The sequence below is a fragment of the Branchiostoma lanceolatum genome, chromosome 3, assembly GCF_035083965.1.
Source record: "Branchiostoma lanceolatum isolate klBraLanc5 chromosome 3, klBraLanc5.hap2, whole genome shotgun sequence".
NCBI classification, from domain to species: Eukaryota; Metazoa; Chordata; class Leptocardii; order Amphioxiformes; family Branchiostomatidae; genus Branchiostoma; species Branchiostoma lanceolatum.
In genome coordinates, this window is record NC_089724.1 from 27255102 (window position 1) to 27275284 (window position 20183).

At 40.7% G+C, this 20183-nt stretch overlaps 1 protein-coding gene across 2 annotated transcripts in view; it reads right to left on the reverse strand.

Moving 5' to 3' along the window:
• The window catches only part of LOC136431263 (AP-2 complex subunit alpha-2-like), a 47726-nt gene that overhangs the window by 25555 nt on the left and 1988 nt on the right, over nucleotides 1-20183 (reverse strand). For both annotated transcript variants that reach the window (XM_066422589.1, XM_066422588.1), the window contains exons 2-3: nucleotides 14617-14685; nucleotides 1447-1589 (exon numbers count right to left, since the gene is read on the reverse strand). In XM_066422589.1, coding sequence (XP_066278686.1) covers nucleotides 1447-1589; nucleotides 14617-14685 — 212 coding nt within the window. The remainder of the gene's footprint in view (nucleotides 1-1446; nucleotides 1590-14616; nucleotides 14686-20183) is intronic.

Sequence of the window (20183 nt, forward strand, 5' to 3'; positions counted from 1 at the left end):
AGCTTTGTATCTTGTCTACAATTAATGAAATATAGAGTTTTCAGCAAAATTACAGGCGTGGCTAGGGAAATATTGGAAGAAATACTCTAAGTGTGAAAATCAACAGGATGGAGCTGGGATTAAAACAGGATGGAGCAGCGCTAGCGGCAAGTTGTTCCATTCTTTAGGGAGATCCCTCTTAAACAGTTAACCTTCTCCCTGCTGCCTAACTCTTTAACTAATAGAGAATGGGTACCAAACGGCTACTTCAGTTTGCTAAAGGTTAAATATAGCTTAGAGGCCTAGGAAAGTAATGTTGTGTTTACATTTCGGTTACCTGACCGACCCCAGCAAAAGCTTGCCATTCCTAGCACTCAAGACAGAAAAGGATCCAAAAAGCAATTTGTACAAATGTCTTTTCTTCAAACAAGCAGCTTCAAAGTCATGTTATGTTTTCCCTGCGATCTCAGGGGCTCATGCACTGTACTGTAATGGTAGCCGTGCATGTTTGGTATATGTAATTGCTTCTGGTAACATTCTGCAAGAGTGAGCCCAGCAAGGTTGGAATCATCATCAATCAAAACGTGGACTGGAAAGGCGAGCTCAAGCGTAGTGTATGACATTGGCAATCGCTGCTTTGGCTACAACCAAGAAATGATCATGACACAGTCATTTTATATTTTGGCCATACAATATTTTCAATCTGTTTTTCGTATTACCAGCAACTGCATGTTTTCAAATTAAGAACGAAGATCCAGCACTTATACTATTCTTACAGTTTTGAATGATAAAACCAGTGAAGGATTATTTTCTTTTTTATCTTTTGAAAAAGAAATAAAAATGTCTTAGTACAGCGTTGTCATTTCCAGTTTCCCCTATTCTGTCTCTTTTAAAATGTACTACAGGTGAACACTTCACAAGGCTCAAGGTCTCATACCTGTGTAAGGCTGTTCCATAGGAATCAACGTTAAAATATGCAACTTCATGACTGCAAATGTAGAAAACGAACAACTGTTCTGGAGATGTTTTGCTTTCTATTGGAAGCACACGTGTTCGTCATGCAATAAAAAAAGATTCACCCAAATGTAACCTAGACAATGATATTTATCGCAATTTAAACTGCAAGTAACCACTAACCGCGCGTGGCTGCTGTTGTACAGCCAGCGGCTGACCGCAGCACTCATGGCAAAATGCGTACACGTCCGACCTATCGCTCGGATGACGAAACTTTCCTACCTAAATAGTCCTAATCCTGACTGTCAGTGACAGTAATAAACAAGCTTTCATCTTAAATTCTTTTCATATCAGGTGGGGCCGATAAAAAGCAATTTATGATCCACCTAAACACATGCTTTCTATGCCCTGCTCTTTTTTAGGCCGGATTCTTTGGGACTCTACACTCGGACTAATTGAGGCATAAGACCTCAAAAGCAACCCGAGGGTGTGAAAAAAAAGACATGGACTTACGATCTGTTTCTCGGTGTACTTGTTGGAAGACAGGAGGTTGACGGCCTCCATGTGCCCAAAGTCAATGTCATGACCCAGGAGGAAAATGAAGAGCAGTTTACAGACATACTTCTTCTTACTGTATCCATCCAGAGTCTTGTCACCTGCAAAATACAAACATCAAACTTCCTTCAGACTTCAAACAAAATTCAAAGATACGTTTATGAAGGTTAGATATCCAGGTAAACAATATATAAAGACAATTCTGACTCTACAACTGGATAAAATTCTAAGATTTAATTCCGGACGTCTCAAGTGACATCCATCACTCTTCTTCAGCGTCACTAAAATGAACTGGCAAAATGAATACAATGCTAGCAATTCTTAACTGGGAAAACCAGTTGAACATGTCAAGGAAATGCATCTAGGCCCTCAGGAATATAGCTGAGGAGTTACCAAAACATAAGCCAGGCAAATTTATTTGAGTCTGTATCAAAAGGAACCTTCCTATCTCCTACTCCTGAGTCCTAGCCCTATATGTACAAGTGTAAAGTCTACGTTCTTCCTTTCCACATAAAGGGCAGTAGTTTCTATCACACTCTCTGAAGTGACAACTAAGACATGTTTTCTGAAAAGAGGCTTCCCACAAAATCCTCGTACTTGCAGCGCTCAACTTTCAATGTTGTCGCAAAGCCCCACATGTACTACTCTACCCGTGGAATACTTTTACTTAGAATTCCTGGCACTAAATCTCCATTCATTCATCCACGTTTCACTCAGTCTTCCTGTGTGATAGAGGGGGAAGAACGCTCCACATGAAAGACGATGCTCCATGCACCATACACCTTTTGAGAGCTGCTCTAGCTCGTTATCCACAGAAAGGTTGACCTTCGGTTACAATCAAAAAGGCCCAGCGGTTAATTATTCCCCTCCATCACTGCATCAGTGGATGGTTGGAACTTGGAACCAGTACAGAATTTATATGGAATTAGGCAATGTGGATCTAAGTCTAGATCTACGTACCTTTAAAACAAAGGAACTAACTAAAACTCAAGCAACAGGATAAAATTTTGAATTTTAATTGAATTTTGCGACTTTTCACAATCTTATCCAGTTGCTTGATTTTACTATTTTTGGTACATTTTGATATGCTTTATTCTAAGACATAAGAAAATCCCAAGGAATTAACAGAAGTCTTGTCATATTGACAGATGGCTTCTGGGTCTATTTTGCAGTCTACGAAACAATAACACAATCAAGTCATCTTAGAGTTAGAGTTTATTAGTCTATTTTGAGTTGCTACAAAAAAATTAATGAGATGAAACAACAGGTGTACAACAATATTAAAGAAAATGGCAATTTCAAAAGGTTATTGTAAATTACATGAGAAAAATGACAGATAATAGTGTGTGGGTGCATGGAGAATGTAAAGAATAGGTTCAGGTGGCGTGGGATAATTGCCGGCATGATTTGTATGCCATGTACACTCCGCACTCACAATGTGTATCAATATCATCCGTTCTGCTGTACAATATGATGTGGCAGACACAAAAGTGTGGGATATAGACATGACTAGCCTCTACCAGGCCCCAGACGTGGCTGGAAAGTAGGGGTGGATCCCGGTTTGCTGGACCTGATTCGGACCTTTATAACATACAAGAACCGAGTCCAAAAAACCTTAAGCCAAAAACCTGAGTAAAAAAAACTGAACAAAGTACAAATATATTTTTCTATTTTGTTTGATAAAAAGTGTTTTGAGTCTCCCCTCTGACAAAAAAGGCATTTAAAACAAGTGCATCTCACTAAGAAACTTTTATAGTTGTGCGCGTCAGTATTAATTCTCTATGCTTAATATTGGTCTAATAAAACAAAATTAAATATCAACTGGACAGGATCAGGTCCAGGTTTAGGTCCGGACCTGAACCTAAATCTCTGGACCTAAACCTGGACTTGAACCTTATTAAGCCGAACCGGTATCCACCCCTACTGGAAAGAGTAGAAATCGGCCAAATAGAGGGGTTGGCCAGCCGATAGATACAGTTTGCCACGGGGCCTGTTGCGGGGTCGCCTTCTTCAAACAATTTATAAAAGTAATCTACTCATTACTCCACCAAAGGAACCAACCATCGCCCAGTGGGGTGCAGCCGAGCATTTGTGTAGAGAAGGCTGGCCAACTCCTCTATTTGGCCGATTTCTTCCATTTCCAGCCACACCTGGAGCCTGGTAGAGGCTAACTAAGGCATGACATCTCTGCTCCCTCCCTAAGTTCACTTATCAGGTCTGACAAGGAGGCTATAGCATTTCTACAGTATCTAAAACATCTGAAATGTCGGAGAGGAAAGAATTTTGACTTTTTCGTTTGGCTGTTTGTTTGTTAGAAAGATCTGTGTTTGAAATCGGCAAACTTTTGCAAGATTATTAAGAGAAAGTTTTCAAGTACTAAGATTTCAAATAAGAGTAAATTCTAAGGAGAAAAGTAAGCTTCTGTGGTAAATACTTCTGCCCTATCTATCCCTATTGTTAGACATATTGATTAGATGCAGTTTAAAGAATGTGGGATGCCTTGATTTCATATTTTTCATAGCCTAAGAAGTCTTAAATTTTGACCCACCAGCTAAAATAAGAGTAAGACACATCACAATACACACCTTTCGAGAGATGCTAATTACCTAATTGTCTGCTTATGTGCAGCAAACAAGGTGTGAAAAACATAATAGGCAATAAAGAAAGCACCTTTCCCTCACATTGTTTTTTTCCCAGAACTTCCCTTTCCAGCCAAAGCTCCCAATCGAATTGTATGACTCTTCACAGTCTTTCATGCAAGAAATTCTCTCATAGTAATACAGCACACAACTGTAGAATACCCTACAGGCTTATCAGAACATCCCATCCATGTGTATGAAATGAGTCAGCCTGACACAATGTCTTTACAATTTATGACTTACAAATAATGGGGTGGGCCCTTGCGACATCATTTTCTTTCCATTCTCTACAGATTATTACAGTGCATCTACTATTTAGCTGTCTTCATCCATACCCATCTTATTACTGTAAATGCATTTAAGTTCGCATGGTTTATATTTCGCGGTATGGAGAAAATACAGTGTTCGTGGTGGTTTTAAGTTTGCATTTGAAACAATTGTAGCACTACAGTCATAGGTGGGCAAAAACTTTCGCGGTGGTTTTACGTTCGCACTGCAAGTTCACCGCAAAAAACGCGAACATAAAACCACCGCGAACATTTCTGCAATAACAGTACTTCACTAATCACGCATTGTCATTTCAAACAACCTGCCTGGGTTTGTACTCATCTGGGGCTGCATCGAAGGAGATCTGTACCAATCATTGCAATTGTATGGTACCTCAAAGTCTAAAGAAATTGTTTGATCTCACAGTATCAGAAGAGAACTGTACTGAATAATGTGCAGTCTGGTATAATTTCGAGTATAAATACAAATTTCACGGCTCAAAATAATGAGTGCTTGTGCGCATTTCTGCATCCAAATTTGAAGCTGTGCACCTAACTTTTGATGCACCAGTGCAATTTGATATTTTTGTCGGCTTTTGGGTAAAGGTACTTTTATGTACAAGTATACAGAATGTTCTTGAAATTTACGAATCAGAAAAAAAGCAGTATTTGTTGTACTTTGTTTGATATATTACTTGTTTCAAATTTTGAAGTTAGCATTAGAATTACAGATTGAAATTCTAAGAGAGGCTTTGTAAATAAATTCTGCTGCCATTCTATTGAATGTTGTGCACCAAAAATTCTTCCTGTGCACAGGTGATTTCAAGCCCTATAAAAAAAGGCTATACACATGTTTTAATGTCAGGTTAGAGGTGATAATTCTATTGGTAGAGATCATGATCGGAGTCTGTTAAAGTGTTTTAGTATTTATCATCGGTAGACCACCCCAACACATTCCTACTATCCTGACCAGAGTCTCTGTCAACAGAGCCTCTGATAAGGACCACAATCTTTATCCTGACATATATAACAGAATGTATATCTATTAGAATATGTGCGTATCTAATCTGCTCTGTTATGATAGAAGTGACAGGGAATTCTATTCACAAGAGATATTGCACTGTGACATGCTTATTCTGCATTGCAATATATTTGTACATGTATGTATGCCTCTGCTTTAATCACTAATTGCTTTAATAGTCTTAGTTGTGGAAACTTGTCTTATATTGTTAATAAACATAGGAGATTCTCTAAGTCTAACCAAAAATATCCTTGAGCACTTTTTTCCTAGGCTTGGTGCATGGTTTGTTTTAGCGTCCACTCAAAGCTGTGATAGTACACTGGTGGCATGTTTGTTGTTGTCTCATTTGTTTAGTAGATAAACAAATCATGTTTCAAGTTGTTTTTGGGAGGGACCGTTACTTGCATGATCCGAATAGTAAGTGAAGTTAAGATTCGCACAGTAGCACAGCCCTAGAATTTTTGTCTGGTTCTGCATTAGAAACATGGAATACCGTAAATACAGAAATGTTCGCGGTGGTTTTTTGTTTGCAGTTTTCGCGGTAAGCTCTTCGCCGCAAACTTAAAACCACCGCAAAATATTTTTCCCCCTCCTACCCCCTTGTCTACTATTGTCTCAAACGCAAACTTAAAACCACCGAAAACACTCCATTTTCTCCCTACTGCGAAATAAAAACCATGCGAACTTAAATGCATTTACAGTATACAAACTGAGATTTCTAACCCTGAAGCCATATTGATTGATAAAGAATATGTCATTTCAGATCGCATCTATCTTGCATCAGGTAACATTATATAGCTAATGAAGTCTGCCAGGTCAGGGTTATGAATAATTGAAACATAATTGATTACCCCAACATCTTTTCCACTGGCAGAAAAAAAAAGAGAAATTTATCAGCAAAATCAACAAATTTGAAATCTGAAGGTAGTAAAATTAAAGTTTAGGCCACACCAATTTAATTTCTTGGTTACAGGATTCTAAAAAAATGCTAGATTGGAAAATCAACATGAAAACAGAATCTCAGAGGAAAGTTTGTACTTTGGTGCACACAGTTTCAGGGAGTGAACAGGGTCAGGTGCAAGTTTTCACCCCAGCCTTCTGTTTTAATGATGTCCTCATGCTAAAATTTTACCAAAGAAATCTGTTAACCAAGAAATTGAATTGGTATGGCCTAAGCATGAAAATGAAGAAACTAGAAGAAAGTCAAGGAAAGAAAAAATAACGAGAGAATAAAGGAAGGAAAGAATGAAAGCAGAAAGAATATTGCAGACCTCCTCCCAACATATTGTATGGACGGTCCCATTCATTTTGGGTCTTCCCCCATCATCTTTCCTGGTCCATCCCTTAATATGAGTTTCATGTACTGATCATTTGTTATGCATGGTGCTTGTCAAGTACAGCTGCCACCACTGGGAATACACTTCTTTGGGAAGGTTCTTAAAATATTAAAATTGTCACCTGCCATCAAATCTAATACATCAGCTACAACGTGCTGTTAATCATTATATTTTCACATTTTGACTTTTAAAGCCAGAACATCATACAGGTATTCCTTGTACACCTACAACTGCTTATTTGAACTACACATTCATATCAAATAATAAATACCTGTATACACGAACTGTATACGTAAAGCTTGTAATGTTTTATGCTTTTGTGTTTTTTGCAGAATTCGTGAAACAGAAAATATGCATTTCCAAAGCATAAGTTACAACTACTATATTACAGAATTGCTTCAACCACAAATTCAATACTCTCCAAGCAGAGGTTGGTGGGGAAGATTGTGACCGTTTTATCATATGCCCCATTTTTCGTCCACTATTGGTGGAGATAGCGGACGAAAAACGGGGCATATGATATTGATAAAACGGTCACGATCTTCCCCACCAACCTCTGCTTGGAGAGTATTGAATTCAAAACAACTAAAAAACCTCCTATCCCCTTCTACTGCAGAAAGAACTTTATCTACAGTACTCCTTTACTGTTGCCTGCCGTCTTTATCATTATACCGACCTGTCTCAGCAAGGCCTACAGGTCATTTGTTATCAGTTGGCAGACCTCAGGGACTCCCCTTCATCGACCTTCAATAGATAGTCTTCTTAGGCCACACCAATTTAATTTCTTGGTTAACAGATTTTTTTTTCTATTTTAGCATAACAACATCATTTAAACAGAAGGCTGGGGTGAAAACTTGCACCTGACCCTGTTCACTCCCTGAAACTGTGTGCACCAAAGCACAGACTGTTTTCATGCCAATCTAGCATTTTTTTTAAAGAAATTAAATTGGTGTGGCCTTATGACAGGGACCACTCATGCAGGTAGGCTACAGTAAAAACTTTACCGTTTTACGTAACAAGGGAGTTTTACCGACAAACATGATTTTTTATGTTGTTACCAAATGCCACTGTCTATAAATGGAAAACCTCAGTTACAAAATACAAGGCACGTGTAGGAAATCCACTCCACTAAGGTGTTAAAAAGGTCATACTCTTTCGAGAAAAGAAGTCTTGGTGCATCACCATCAAACAGTTCGCTTAAAAGGTTGAAATGATGTGGTCAGTAATTAATATGGGTGCTCAATCGATAAAGATTTAGTGCTACAATTTCAGCATCATAATATTACCACCTTTTGAATCACAACCCTTTCATTTTGAACCAAGAAAAGAGCACTCAACTGACAACTTGTTAGAAGCATTATACATATAACGCTGACTTTGCAGAAAGGTATACCTTGAATACAAATCAAAATCAGAATAGACAAGACTTCATCATTTAGGCTTGTTTTCATTTTTCCCCTATGCAGGTTTCAAGCGATTAACAATTCACAGCACGTAGGCTCTATATCCGTATGATTCATAGACCCGCGCCCTGGAGTATGAGGTAGTACGTAATAGCATTACGTCCATACAGACATGATGATTGTCCCATATGTACCAGTGCGGACGCAGATAACGACTGTTAAAACATTTTAGGCAGTCCCCGGGTATATAGAGAAGAGAAGAAACCAGAACTGAGAGAAGAATCCATCATGATCTTTTTGCACTCAGCCACATATAATATAGATAGGTCAAGAGGTCAGTATTACTATCATAGTTGGACTCTGTGAATGGAGATTTAATAAGGGACGACTACAAATTATTCAATTTTTTGTTCCGTGTACAATGTGCGGGGCATGTAAGGGGGGGAAAAGCTATAAAACACCCCCCTCCCCAAACCCAAAGTACCGAAATGAAATCCAAGTTGTTTGATTTTTTAATGTTTGTATGCATGAAAGGAAAAGTAGCGGTTGACTGGGAAAGACCCTTAGAGTAAGACCCGTACTAATATATCAAGAAGCTTTTAAACACCTACACTAATTTTTTCTTCCAATGGCACTGAGATATTGCACATTGCGATGTACCAAATAAGTCTGTTGTTGCAAAATCAAAATGTGCCTACAGACTGCATACATTACAGTTTCAGAGCTTTAAACTACAACATGATATACAATTCCATTTGCCTCTTGAATAGCAACATTGCTACAATGCATAATATACAGTAATACCTATACCGTTTTTTTTCCTGAATGTTCCCTAAGATCTCATAATAGAATTGTCTATCTAAATCCCACAGCAGCCCGGACCAAATCCACACGCAGAGATTCTATCAGTGTATGCGAGCAGCCCACACGCAGAAATCAATACGGTTTTACGAGGGCACTTACCCGTGTATGCTGCCACTAAGGACCTCCTATGTGACGAATGGACAGGGCACCGAGGGCTGTTGCATTCTATTAACGAAGTTCAACGCGATGCTGGGGTAGGGAGTTGGTCTCCAACCATTGATCTTCATTTTTTCACAAGCAGAATTTTTTTCTTTTGAGGTTTTTGACAGCTTTTTTATGTTATTACCAAAAATAAAATCCCTGCTTGTGCTAGGTTATAGTCGTAACAACAACTAATTTTTAATAGCAAACACCTGTACTCTATAATTCAGTATTAAGCTAAATCTATAACTTATAATTCTAAACATTAGTATACGTATTTGCATGACATTGTGCAGTTACTTTTAATCCAACAAAATTTATAACGATAAAAACTAAAGCTTGAGCTGGGTTTGTTCTATCAGTATCACACTAAAATTCATATGTATTGCTGATGTCTAATGGTATACACACACCACACACACACACACACAGTGACACACACACACACACAAACACACACACAAACACACACACACACACATACTCTCACACACACATACACACACTGGGGCAGGCATTTCAGACTATCTTGATCACATTATCTGCTTTTATGACGCATGTTCGTCATCCCTAAATAGGTAGTCATTAACAAGGCCATAAAGCGAGCCTAGGGATATGCATGAACAAGCCTCTAATAATCCTTTCACGGTTGAAGAGAAATACACTGACTGACTAACTCTACAAGAAAGCTTGATTGTCGGAGACGAGCTAGACATCCTGACGTTTGGGGGGGTTCGTTCACTTGACGCGGTATCGTCCAAGTTATATAAATTGGAATGTCTACTTTGTTAAATATACTTTTGGAGGTTTAGAGCGGGCCAACTCTGGGTAAATTGCATTTGCAATCAAGTCTGGGTGGATGGGCCACTAATAAATTCAGACTGGGCCACTGCTACCTACATGTAGTATGAGACAATGCTTGGCTATCCACCACCAAATTTGGCATTATTGCGTAGGATAAAACTCACAGAAAAAAGTTTGCAGCAGTAACGACTGATATTGTCAGAAAGAGGAAAACCTAGTGTATAATCGAGCCAATAATAAAGTAAAAAATTCTAGTACTTGAATTTCTTTAATCATCCACGGCGTGAGGCATGTCAACATCACCCACAGAACGCAACAAAGGTCAATCTCAGGCCAAGGGACATTTCACTATCAGTATCAACGCGGATGGATATCTGGAAATATGGCTCGGACCGAAACGCAATTTTTACCAAAAACACACCAATTCATACGCTTTTCAGCCATGCTAGTATCTAATATCAGGTCAAAGCACATTATGAGAGATGTGAACTCAAACCCAGCCCCTCGAAACCCTTTCATCACTTTTTTGTCGCGCACTTCCACGGACCCCAGTCGCGGAAGAACTGGGGTGTGCACCGTTAAGTATAAGATGGACTGAGATGTGTGGTTGGGTCTCTTTGGAAGTAATGTATGTAGGAAGTGGAAGTGTGTTTCACTGGGATAGAGCCAGTAGCCATGTGGTCTGACTTCACAGGAAACTAGCATATCCTGATTCTAAACTTACAGGGGAGGGCTCACTACTTAACATCTAATGGTCTGCCTGAGATAGCCTGATTCTAAATCTAAACTAATAGGGGAGGCCTCACTAATTAACATGTAATGGTCTGTGATATCCTGATTATGAACCTATGGGGGAGGGCTGAGGTTTGGGATAGCCGAGTTATAAGGGGATGAGTCACAAATTATCATGTAAGGGGCTGGGATGTCCTGAATCTAAACGTACAGGTCATTAATCACCATGTCTGGGATGAGAAATTTGTACAAGATTAAGGAAGGATAATTGATGCTTCGGGAAGCAGAGGCTAGGGCAAGGGACAGGACTGCTTGGAGGATCCTCCTGGAAAGCAAGGGGCCAGTTTCTGGCCTGAGCACGTAGGCAGGCAGGCAATTGATGCTGTGTACAAGTGTATATGATAACGTTTGCTTCTGGTGTGACACACTTATAATAATGAAAGTTTTAGACAGAAAAGATATGCTGTCTTCCAGTTTATTGATCACTTAACCTGTATGTTTTATTGTCCTATGCCCAGTTCTCTGCTTCAATAATCATATCATTTGGAGGTAACTTGTATATTGGTCTGCAAGCAAAATGGTTTATCGGCTAAAACATCAACCAGTATCTCCCGCATACGAACCATATTCACTACTTGCTACGATTCTAATTGTTTGTCTGAACCTTTGTTTGTTCATGAGAAGCTGAAATTGACCTGCTGTCTGCTTTTCACTGAGGTCATCAGAGAAAATATAACAAAAACACAGATTACAACTTCTAATAAATCTATATAAATCATACATCAATACAGATAATGAATATGGTACAAAACGCATAACAGGGTGAAAACTGGTATCTGGTTTGCGTTCGTTCGTTTCTGTAAGAGTATCTTGTTCCTCTTGCTTAAATCTTATATCCTTCACACTGTCACAGTACCATTTATAAAATCACAAAATAAATTGACCAAAATGTCAAATTTGGAAGTCAACCGGGCATGAAGCTTCATGCAGAGACTCTTACAGGCGAATAGCCATACCCTGGTGAATATGAAGTATGAAATATCGCTGTGAAGTGTCAAGTTACATGAATGTTAAGCTGCACTCAGAAGGGCAAAGGGGGGATGCATCAAGGTAATATTTTCAGGGCCGCGCAGAGTCAGTTTTCAGGTTCAGCGATTGATTTTACTTCTTGGTGATGTGACAGGAATAGATTAAGCCGATATAAATCGGATAAGAATAGATCACTCCTCAAATCAGAAATATATTTTTGTCGTCTTAGTGAGAAATTCTAGAGGATGTACTTTTTTTCAAGTCACCAAGGCTGTCTCCAGCGTTTAGGGAGCACATCCCAGTTTATTTGGGGTTTCAATTGGAGGCTGCGCACCCTCAAGTCTAGGTACTGTCTCTTCAAGGGAATTATTCCGAAGTAAATCAACTGTGTATGGGGTGAAAGCCTATCCCTTCCGCTACAAGACCAACTGAGTTTTGGTTCTCCAACCTCTCTAATTTTGGTAAATGATAAGAAAAAATCATAACTCGTAGAAAAAAATTTTGCAGCAGTAACGACTGATGTTGTCAGAAAGAGGAAAATCTAGTGTTTAATCTAGCCAATTATAAGTAATAATACGGAAATACGGCTTGGACCAAAATGCAATTTTCACCAAAAACACACCAATCCATGCTAGTATCTAATATCAGTTCGAAGCACATTATGAGAAATGTGAACTCAAACCCAGCCCCTCGAAACCCTTTCGTCACTTTTTTGTCGCGCACTATCACGGACCCTGGTCGCGGAAGAACTGGCCATGGGGTGTGCACTCTTCCTTGTCCCAATCATTGTTTGGGAGCCCATGTTGTAAATTTTCCTTGTCAAGTCTACAATACATTTTAATCATTTTCATGTCATCAAGTTTTAATTTTTGGGATGGAAGGGGGATTTTCTGTCCCAACAAGCAAATTTCCATCCTGTGACGGAGTGACTATATTAAAAAATCAGACTTCAAAGTTCGGCAATTAACTGATGTTAAGAGAAACACGAGAAAGGTATGAGAATATTACGACGACTAAATAAATACGTAGTCAGCTATAAAAATGCAGAAATGTTTGTGGTGGTTTTATATTTGCGATTTTCATAGCGACGTGTCACCGTGAACTTAAAAACCACCGTGAATATTTTTTGTCCAATGCTGTAGCAGTATGTGACTATAGCACTGCTGCAAACTTAGAACCACCGCAAACACTCCATTTTTGCACAGAATAATTACCATGCGAAGTTAAATGCATTTACAGTATAACCATTGGATTCTCTATTCAAATTTTAGCATATTTACTATCACAGGGTCACTAATTCATCACCCAATACATTTGGTACAAAGACAGACAGCCGAACTGCCTTGTACATACACCGAGGTTCGGGTCATTAACCTCGATTAATGTCTGTATAAGTGAATCGGGCAGTAAACGTTGATTCACCTCCGTTTCCGGGCCACTGGATCTAATCCCCAATTATTAGTGGATATAATAAACGACGTTCAGGAGACATCTTATGATAGCAATGAAAATGTAACTTATCAATCAATGTGGGGTTTGCTCAGTCAGCCGAGTTGATCCATGGTTGAACGGTTGATGTACTAGACTACCCGCCAGCACAGTTATCAGTGAAAATCACACGGGCATATAGGCATGCTGACTTGCAAACAGTGGATTATTGCAAAATTCTTAGATTACATCTCTATCATCTACTTGTGTATCTTAAGGTAAAGGCATCCAGAGCATTTTATGAGGCTTGAAACGTGAATAAAAAACTACCATTTCTAGTCATTCCTACAGATAGTAAGTTTCAATAAAACTATACCATTACATACTGACATTACAAAGATAAGATGTCGTTGTGTGGTGAGAACTGATAGAAAATCCAAGCCCTGACAGACTGATCCTGTCTGTCCATCACAATCAGCAGTTCGACCAATGAGAGAGTGACTGCATGTCTGTCAAACATTTGCATTTTTATGTTTTAATTTTGCATTTCTACGTTATGACATAGGTGGGCGGGGCTATGGTATCGGTCTATTTACACGAGGCGCGTGAAACTAAAAGATGACCATGTAGCTTATTTTCGTGCCGCTTTTGAGCACTTTTGATAAGAAACTTCATCAAGATTACAGCAACTAGAATATTTCCAGCTTGCAAGCCTCATAAAATGCTCTGGGTACCTTTAAATCTAAAACTAACTTACTAAGATCGGGTACACGTACATAATTGTATTTGGCTATTTGTTAATTGTACTGATTGCTACCACCTCACTCCCTCACACACATGTGCACTATCCGGTTTATTGTCTGTTGTTCCCGGTCACACAAGGGTTAAACGTGCTTGCACACACATGTTGACTCGTAAAGTTAAACAAATAATTCTGAACCAACCATACTTCTGATGTTCATAAAATTTCCCTTCCCGACAAAATGACTGGAGAGTTCTGGAGCAGGTAGTTTTGCATGTTATCTTCACTGTTACAGGTGTACAAAAAAAACACCCACCTCAAGCCCTTCCAACTGAGGGTAAATCAAAGCTATCAACTACCTGTTTGGAGTGTGTATTTGCATTCAAACTCAACATAGGGTGTGACACACACAGCTGATAATGCATAATTGATAGCAGCTCAGATTTTCATATCCACTCATTGCTTTGAAAATCTAGGCTTTAGGCAAATAATAAAACATCTTTGCATGCACTGTACACGTTCAGGATAACAAAGGTATGATAAAGAATATCCTATGAAACGCACAGAATGTAATACCTTGCAATCAAAACACACTGCTGACACATAAAACGGTGCTGGCTCTATAAACTAACGGCTTATATATTAACAGTTAGTCAAACATGTGGTAATTGTGTGTTGATACCTGGTGGGAGGGGTGTTGACAATGTACACAAAGTACGCACCTTTGAATTTGGATCTGATGTTTGCCAGTTCCTTGTTTATCCGCTTCTGCTCGGCTTCTTTGCTTTTACCTGGAAAATATTTTAAAAAATGTTAGAGGACTCTGAAATGTAAACAACAACAACATTTAAAATTACACAGAACTGTTTTTGGTTATTTTTCTACATCATTAGTTGAATCTAACTTATTGCACTGCACAGCAATATTCATAACATATGGATGCGACTTTGTAGTGTCGTGCGAATGTCTTGAAAAAAAACTATATACGCAATTCCCACCGCCGCTTGACTTGTCTGCCATTTCGTCCAACATTCCGACGAACCACCGAACGCGCGATCGAACGCGCGACGTTCTGAAATTTACTATTTAGTTCAGTTGCGGTGATTTTCCTGTGACGCTCGATCTCCGACCGCAACAGTCAATTTGGTTATTTCGTAGTGTTCTACGCTGGCTTATTTGCATATCATAACCTGGGGGCCAATAGATAGTACAGTATATGTAGATAAGCCAGATTTTGCGCATTTTGCACTTTCGTCGTTTATTAATGATGAGTTGATATTTTCCTTGTCAAGCATATTAGTACTTTTGGAATCTGTTGAATTCTATTTTATACTCCTTCAAAATACCTATTTTTTGTGTGCTCTATTTCACATGGAAAGATTTGGAAGATCGGTTATCTTTTTTTTGTCCACGACGCAAACTTTGAGAGAATGGCAAGACAAAATGGGACGTGAGCTAGTAAAAGTTATGATATTGGACACAACCCAAGTATATCCCTTTGCTATATTAATGGTCCCGGGCACAGGAGCTTTCATTTATATGGAAACAATGTCTCAAACCATGATGACAAAAACTGCTGTCATGCCTGCCTCTCTTAATAAGTTAGTCTAGGAGGGTTCGAAACCCTGATTTCGGTTTTCCAAAATATGTTATTCATAGTACAGAGCCCATATTCTTTTTGCTTGCCAAATAGCAAGTTCTTCACTTTTTTCAGTCATATGATTTTTTTTTCCTGCAAATTGCAGATGGGTACTGAAAATGTTGAAATGTTTGCAGTGGTAATATTTTCACCGCAAATGCGTTTCTAGAGAATCACTACTATACATGTACTATCAAATGTTTTTCAACCGCGAACTGAGCACACCACGAAACCTATTTTCCCTCTCTACCACCGCAAGTACATTTGTAATGTAAAAAATGTAAGTCTCTACGAAAAATATAAGAATTTACAGTTTTGGTTGTGGTTTGGTGCATAACTACAACAAATCGTATTCTTTAAGAAAAAACTGTTTCCTTGATAAGAGATCTATCATGGAAACGTTCATCTGATAAACAAGAAACACAAACCAACTGTCGAAGAGTTCCCACGATCGCACCGCCCCCCTCCCCCTTTTCACAGGAAGTAAATGGGTGGGGCGAGTAGCATGTCCACAAACCTGTGCCCCCCTCCCCCTTAACATCCACAACTTCCGTTCAGTTTCGTTAAGGTCGCAGAACACAGTTTTTATCCGCGACCCCCGGGGTCCATGACGCGGCCTAGAAAATAGTGCGGCCGAAACTCTCGAAGACTGGGTAGAAAGCTACATGTGAGAGGCATCCATGTGTAAACTGTGCTGTGTGGTGTAGAAATATGTCGGCTTGTAGACCGTAGGATTTGGATAGTGGGCCTTTTCAGCTTTGTGTATAAATGCGCCATCTTGTGCAACCGCCTCACGTGGTCAGTCGGTGCAGTTCAGTGACCTCTCGCAGAGCGCTGTTTCAAAGTGGGCGTGAGGAGCCGATACGCCGACAGGATTTTTTGGTTTTCTAGTTATTTGTAGGTTGTACCCTGAACTCAAACATATTCGTTTTTCGTATTTCTCAAGTGCACCGCGCTATATTTTTTACCGCGTCGAAGCTAGTCACCTTGGGGCCCTTAACTATAGAAATCCCCATAGGCCGGAAACTGTGTTCTGCTACCTTCAACCATGACTGGAATTGGCCAGGAATGGGCAACAACCTTATATTCGGTGAAATTTGATTGATATGTCAGGTACTGACGTACACCCGCTTGAAATGCACCCGTTTGTTTAACTTCCAGACCTTCGTTGCCATGGCAACGGTCGCTATGACCGCTCCCTATGCTTTACTATGGGACTTAGTGTGAAAGTGCCATAGGCGCCAAAGCCGCTCACACCCCCCCCCCCCTTTTCTGCCGTAACTATCCCTATTCCTAACAAAAACCTACCCAGAACGTTACAACATGAACTGCTGATCACTTTTAATCAGAAAAAAGCAGCCAGAAGTGTGAATTTGGCCGTATAATGAACCCAACAAATGGCCCTCCTATAGGCCTTGTACGGGGCCTGCCCCAATGCTAGGTGCCGAAGTGCAAAGTTGGCGATATCTCAGCAACCGTTTGAAAGTGTGGTTAAAAAATTGGCAGAGTTTTACATCTTGACTAGTTCTGTTGTATGATCGAAAGAAAACCCAAGGTCAAGTTGGTTCAAGGTCGCAGAACACAGTTTTTATCCGCGACCCCCGGGGTCCATGACGCGGCCTAGAAAATAGTGCGGCCGAAACTCTCGAAGACTGGGTAGAAAGCTACATGTGAGAGGCATCCATGTGTAAACTGTGCTGTGTGGTGTAGAAATATGTCGGCTTGTAGACCGTAGGATTTGGATAGTGGGCCTTTTCAGCTTTGTGTATAAATGCGCCATCTTGTGCAACCGCCTCACGTGGTCAGTCGGTGCAGTTCAGTGACCTCTCGCAGAGCGCTGTTTCAAAGTGGGCGTGAGGAGCCGATACGCCGACAGGATTTTTTGGTTTTCTAGTTATTTGTAGGTTGTACCCTGAACTCAAACATATTCGTTTTTCGTATTTCTCAAGTGCACCGCGCTATATTTTTTACCGCGTCGAAGCTAGTCACCTTGGGGCCCTTAACTATAGAAATCCCCATAGGCCGGAAACTGTGTTCTGCTACCTTCAACCATGACTGGAATTGGCCAGGAATGGGCAACAACCTTATATTCGGTGAAATTTGATTGATATGTCAGGTACTGACGTACACCCGCTTGAAATGCACCCGTTTGTTTAACTTCCAGACCTTCGTTGCCATGGCAACGGTCGCTATGACCGCTCCCTATGCTTTACTATGGGACTTAGTGTGAAAGTGCCATAGGCGCCAAAGCCGCTCACACCCCCCCCCTTTTCTGCCGTAACTATCCCTATTCCTAACAAAAACCTACCCAGAACGTTACAACATGAACTGCTGATCACTTTTAATCAGAAAAAAGCAGCCAGAAGTGTGAATTTGGCCGTATAATGAACCCAACAAATGGCCCTCCTATAGGCCTTGTACGGGGCCTGCCCCAATGCTAGGTGCCGAAGTGCAAAGTTGGCGATATCTCAGCAACCGTTTGAAAGTGTGGTTAAAAAATTGGCAGAGTTTTACATCTTGACTAGTTCTGTTGTATGATCGAAAGAAAACCCAAGGTCAAGTTGGTTCAAGGTCGCAGAACACAGTTTTTATCCGCGACCCCCGGGGTCCATGACGCGGCCTAGAAAATAGTGCGGCCGAAACTCTCGAAGACTGGGTAGAAAGCTACATGTGAGAGGCATCCATGTGTAAACTGTGCTGTGTGGTGTAGAAATATGTCGGCTTGTAGACCGTAGGATTTGGATAGTGGGCCTTTTCAGCTTTGTGTATAAATGCGCCATCTTGTGCAACCGCCTCACGTGGTCAGTCGGTGCAGTTCAGTGACCTCTCGCAGAGCGCTGTTTCAAAGTGGGCGTGAGGAGCCGATACGCCGACAGGATTTTTTGGTTTTCTAGTTATTTGTAGGTTGTACCCTGAACTCAAACATATTCGTTTTTCGTATTTCTCAAGTGCACCGCGCTATATTTTTTACCGCGTCGAAGCTAGTCACCTTGGGGCCCTTAACTATAGAAATCCCCATAGGCCGGAAACTGTGTTCTGCTACCTTCAACCATGACTGGAATTGGCCAGGAATGGGCAACAACCTTATATTCGGTGAAATTTGATTGATATGTCAGGTACTGACGTACACCCGCTTGAAATGCACCCGTTTGTTTAACTTCCAGACCTTCGTTGCCATGGCAACGGTCGCTATGACCGCTCCCTATGCTTTACTATGGGACTTAGTGTGAAAGTGCCATAGGCGCCAAAGCCGCTCACACCCCCCCCCCTTTTCTGCCGTAACTATCCCTATTCCTAACAAAAACCTACCCAGAACGTTACAACATGAACTGCTGATCACTTTTAATCAGAAAAAAGCAGCCAGAAGTGTGAATTTGGCCGTATAATGAACCCAACAAATGGCCCTCCTATAGGCCTTGTACGGGGCCTGCCCCAATGCTAGGTGCCGAAGTGCAAAGTTGGCGATATCTCAGCAACCGTTTGAAAGTGTGGTTAAAAAATTGGCAGAGTTTTACATCTTGACTAGTTCTGTTGTATGATCGAAAGAAAACCCAAGGTCAAGTTGGTTCAACCATGACTGGAATTGGCCAGGAATGGGCAACAACCTTATATTCGGTGAAATTTGATTGATATGTCAGGTACTGACGTACACCCGCTTGAAATGCACCCGTTTGTTTAACTTCCAGACCTTCGTTGCCATGGCAACGGTCGCTATGACCGCTCCCTATGCTTTACTATGGGACTTAGTGTGAAAGTGCCATAGGCGCCAAAGCCGCTCACACCCCCCCCCTTTTCTGCCGTAACTATCCCTATTCCTAACAAAAACCTACCCAGAACGTTACAACATGAACTGCTGATCACTTTTAATCAGAAAAAAGCAGCCAGAAGTGTGAATTTGGCCGTATAATGAACCCAACAAATGGCCCTCCTATAGGCCTTGTACGGGGCCTGCCCCAATGCTAGGTGCCGAAGTGCAAAGTTGGCGATATCTCAGCAACCGTTTGAAAGTGTGGTTAAAAAATTGGCAGAGTTTTACATCTTGACTAGTTCTGTTGTATGATCGAAAGAAAACCCAAGGTCAAGTTGGTTCAAGGTCGCAGAACACAGTTTTTATCCGCGACCCCCGGGGTCCATGACGCGGCCTAGAAAATAGTGCGGCCGAAACTCTCGAAGACTGGGTAGAAAGCTACATGTGAGAGGCATCCATGTGTAAACTGTGCTGTGTGGTGTAGAAATATGTCGGCTTGTAGACCGTAGGATTTGGATAGTGGGCCTTTTCAGCTTTGTGTATAAATGCGCCATCTTGTGCAACCGCCTCACGTGGTCAGTCGGTGCAGTTCAGTGACCTCTCGCAGAGCGCTGTTTCAAAGTGGGCGTGAGGAGCCGATACGCCGACAGGATTTTTTGGTTTTCTAGTTATTTGTAGGTTGTACCCTGAACTCAAACATATTCGTTTTTCGTATTTCTCAAGTGCACCGCGCTATATTTTTTACCGCGTCGAAGCTAGTCACCTTGGGGCCCTTAACTATAGAAATCCCCATAGGCCGGAAACTGTGTTCTGCTACCTTCAACCATGACTGGAATTGGCCAGGAATGGGCAACAACCTTATATTCGGTGAAATTTGATTGATATGTCAGGTACTGACGTAC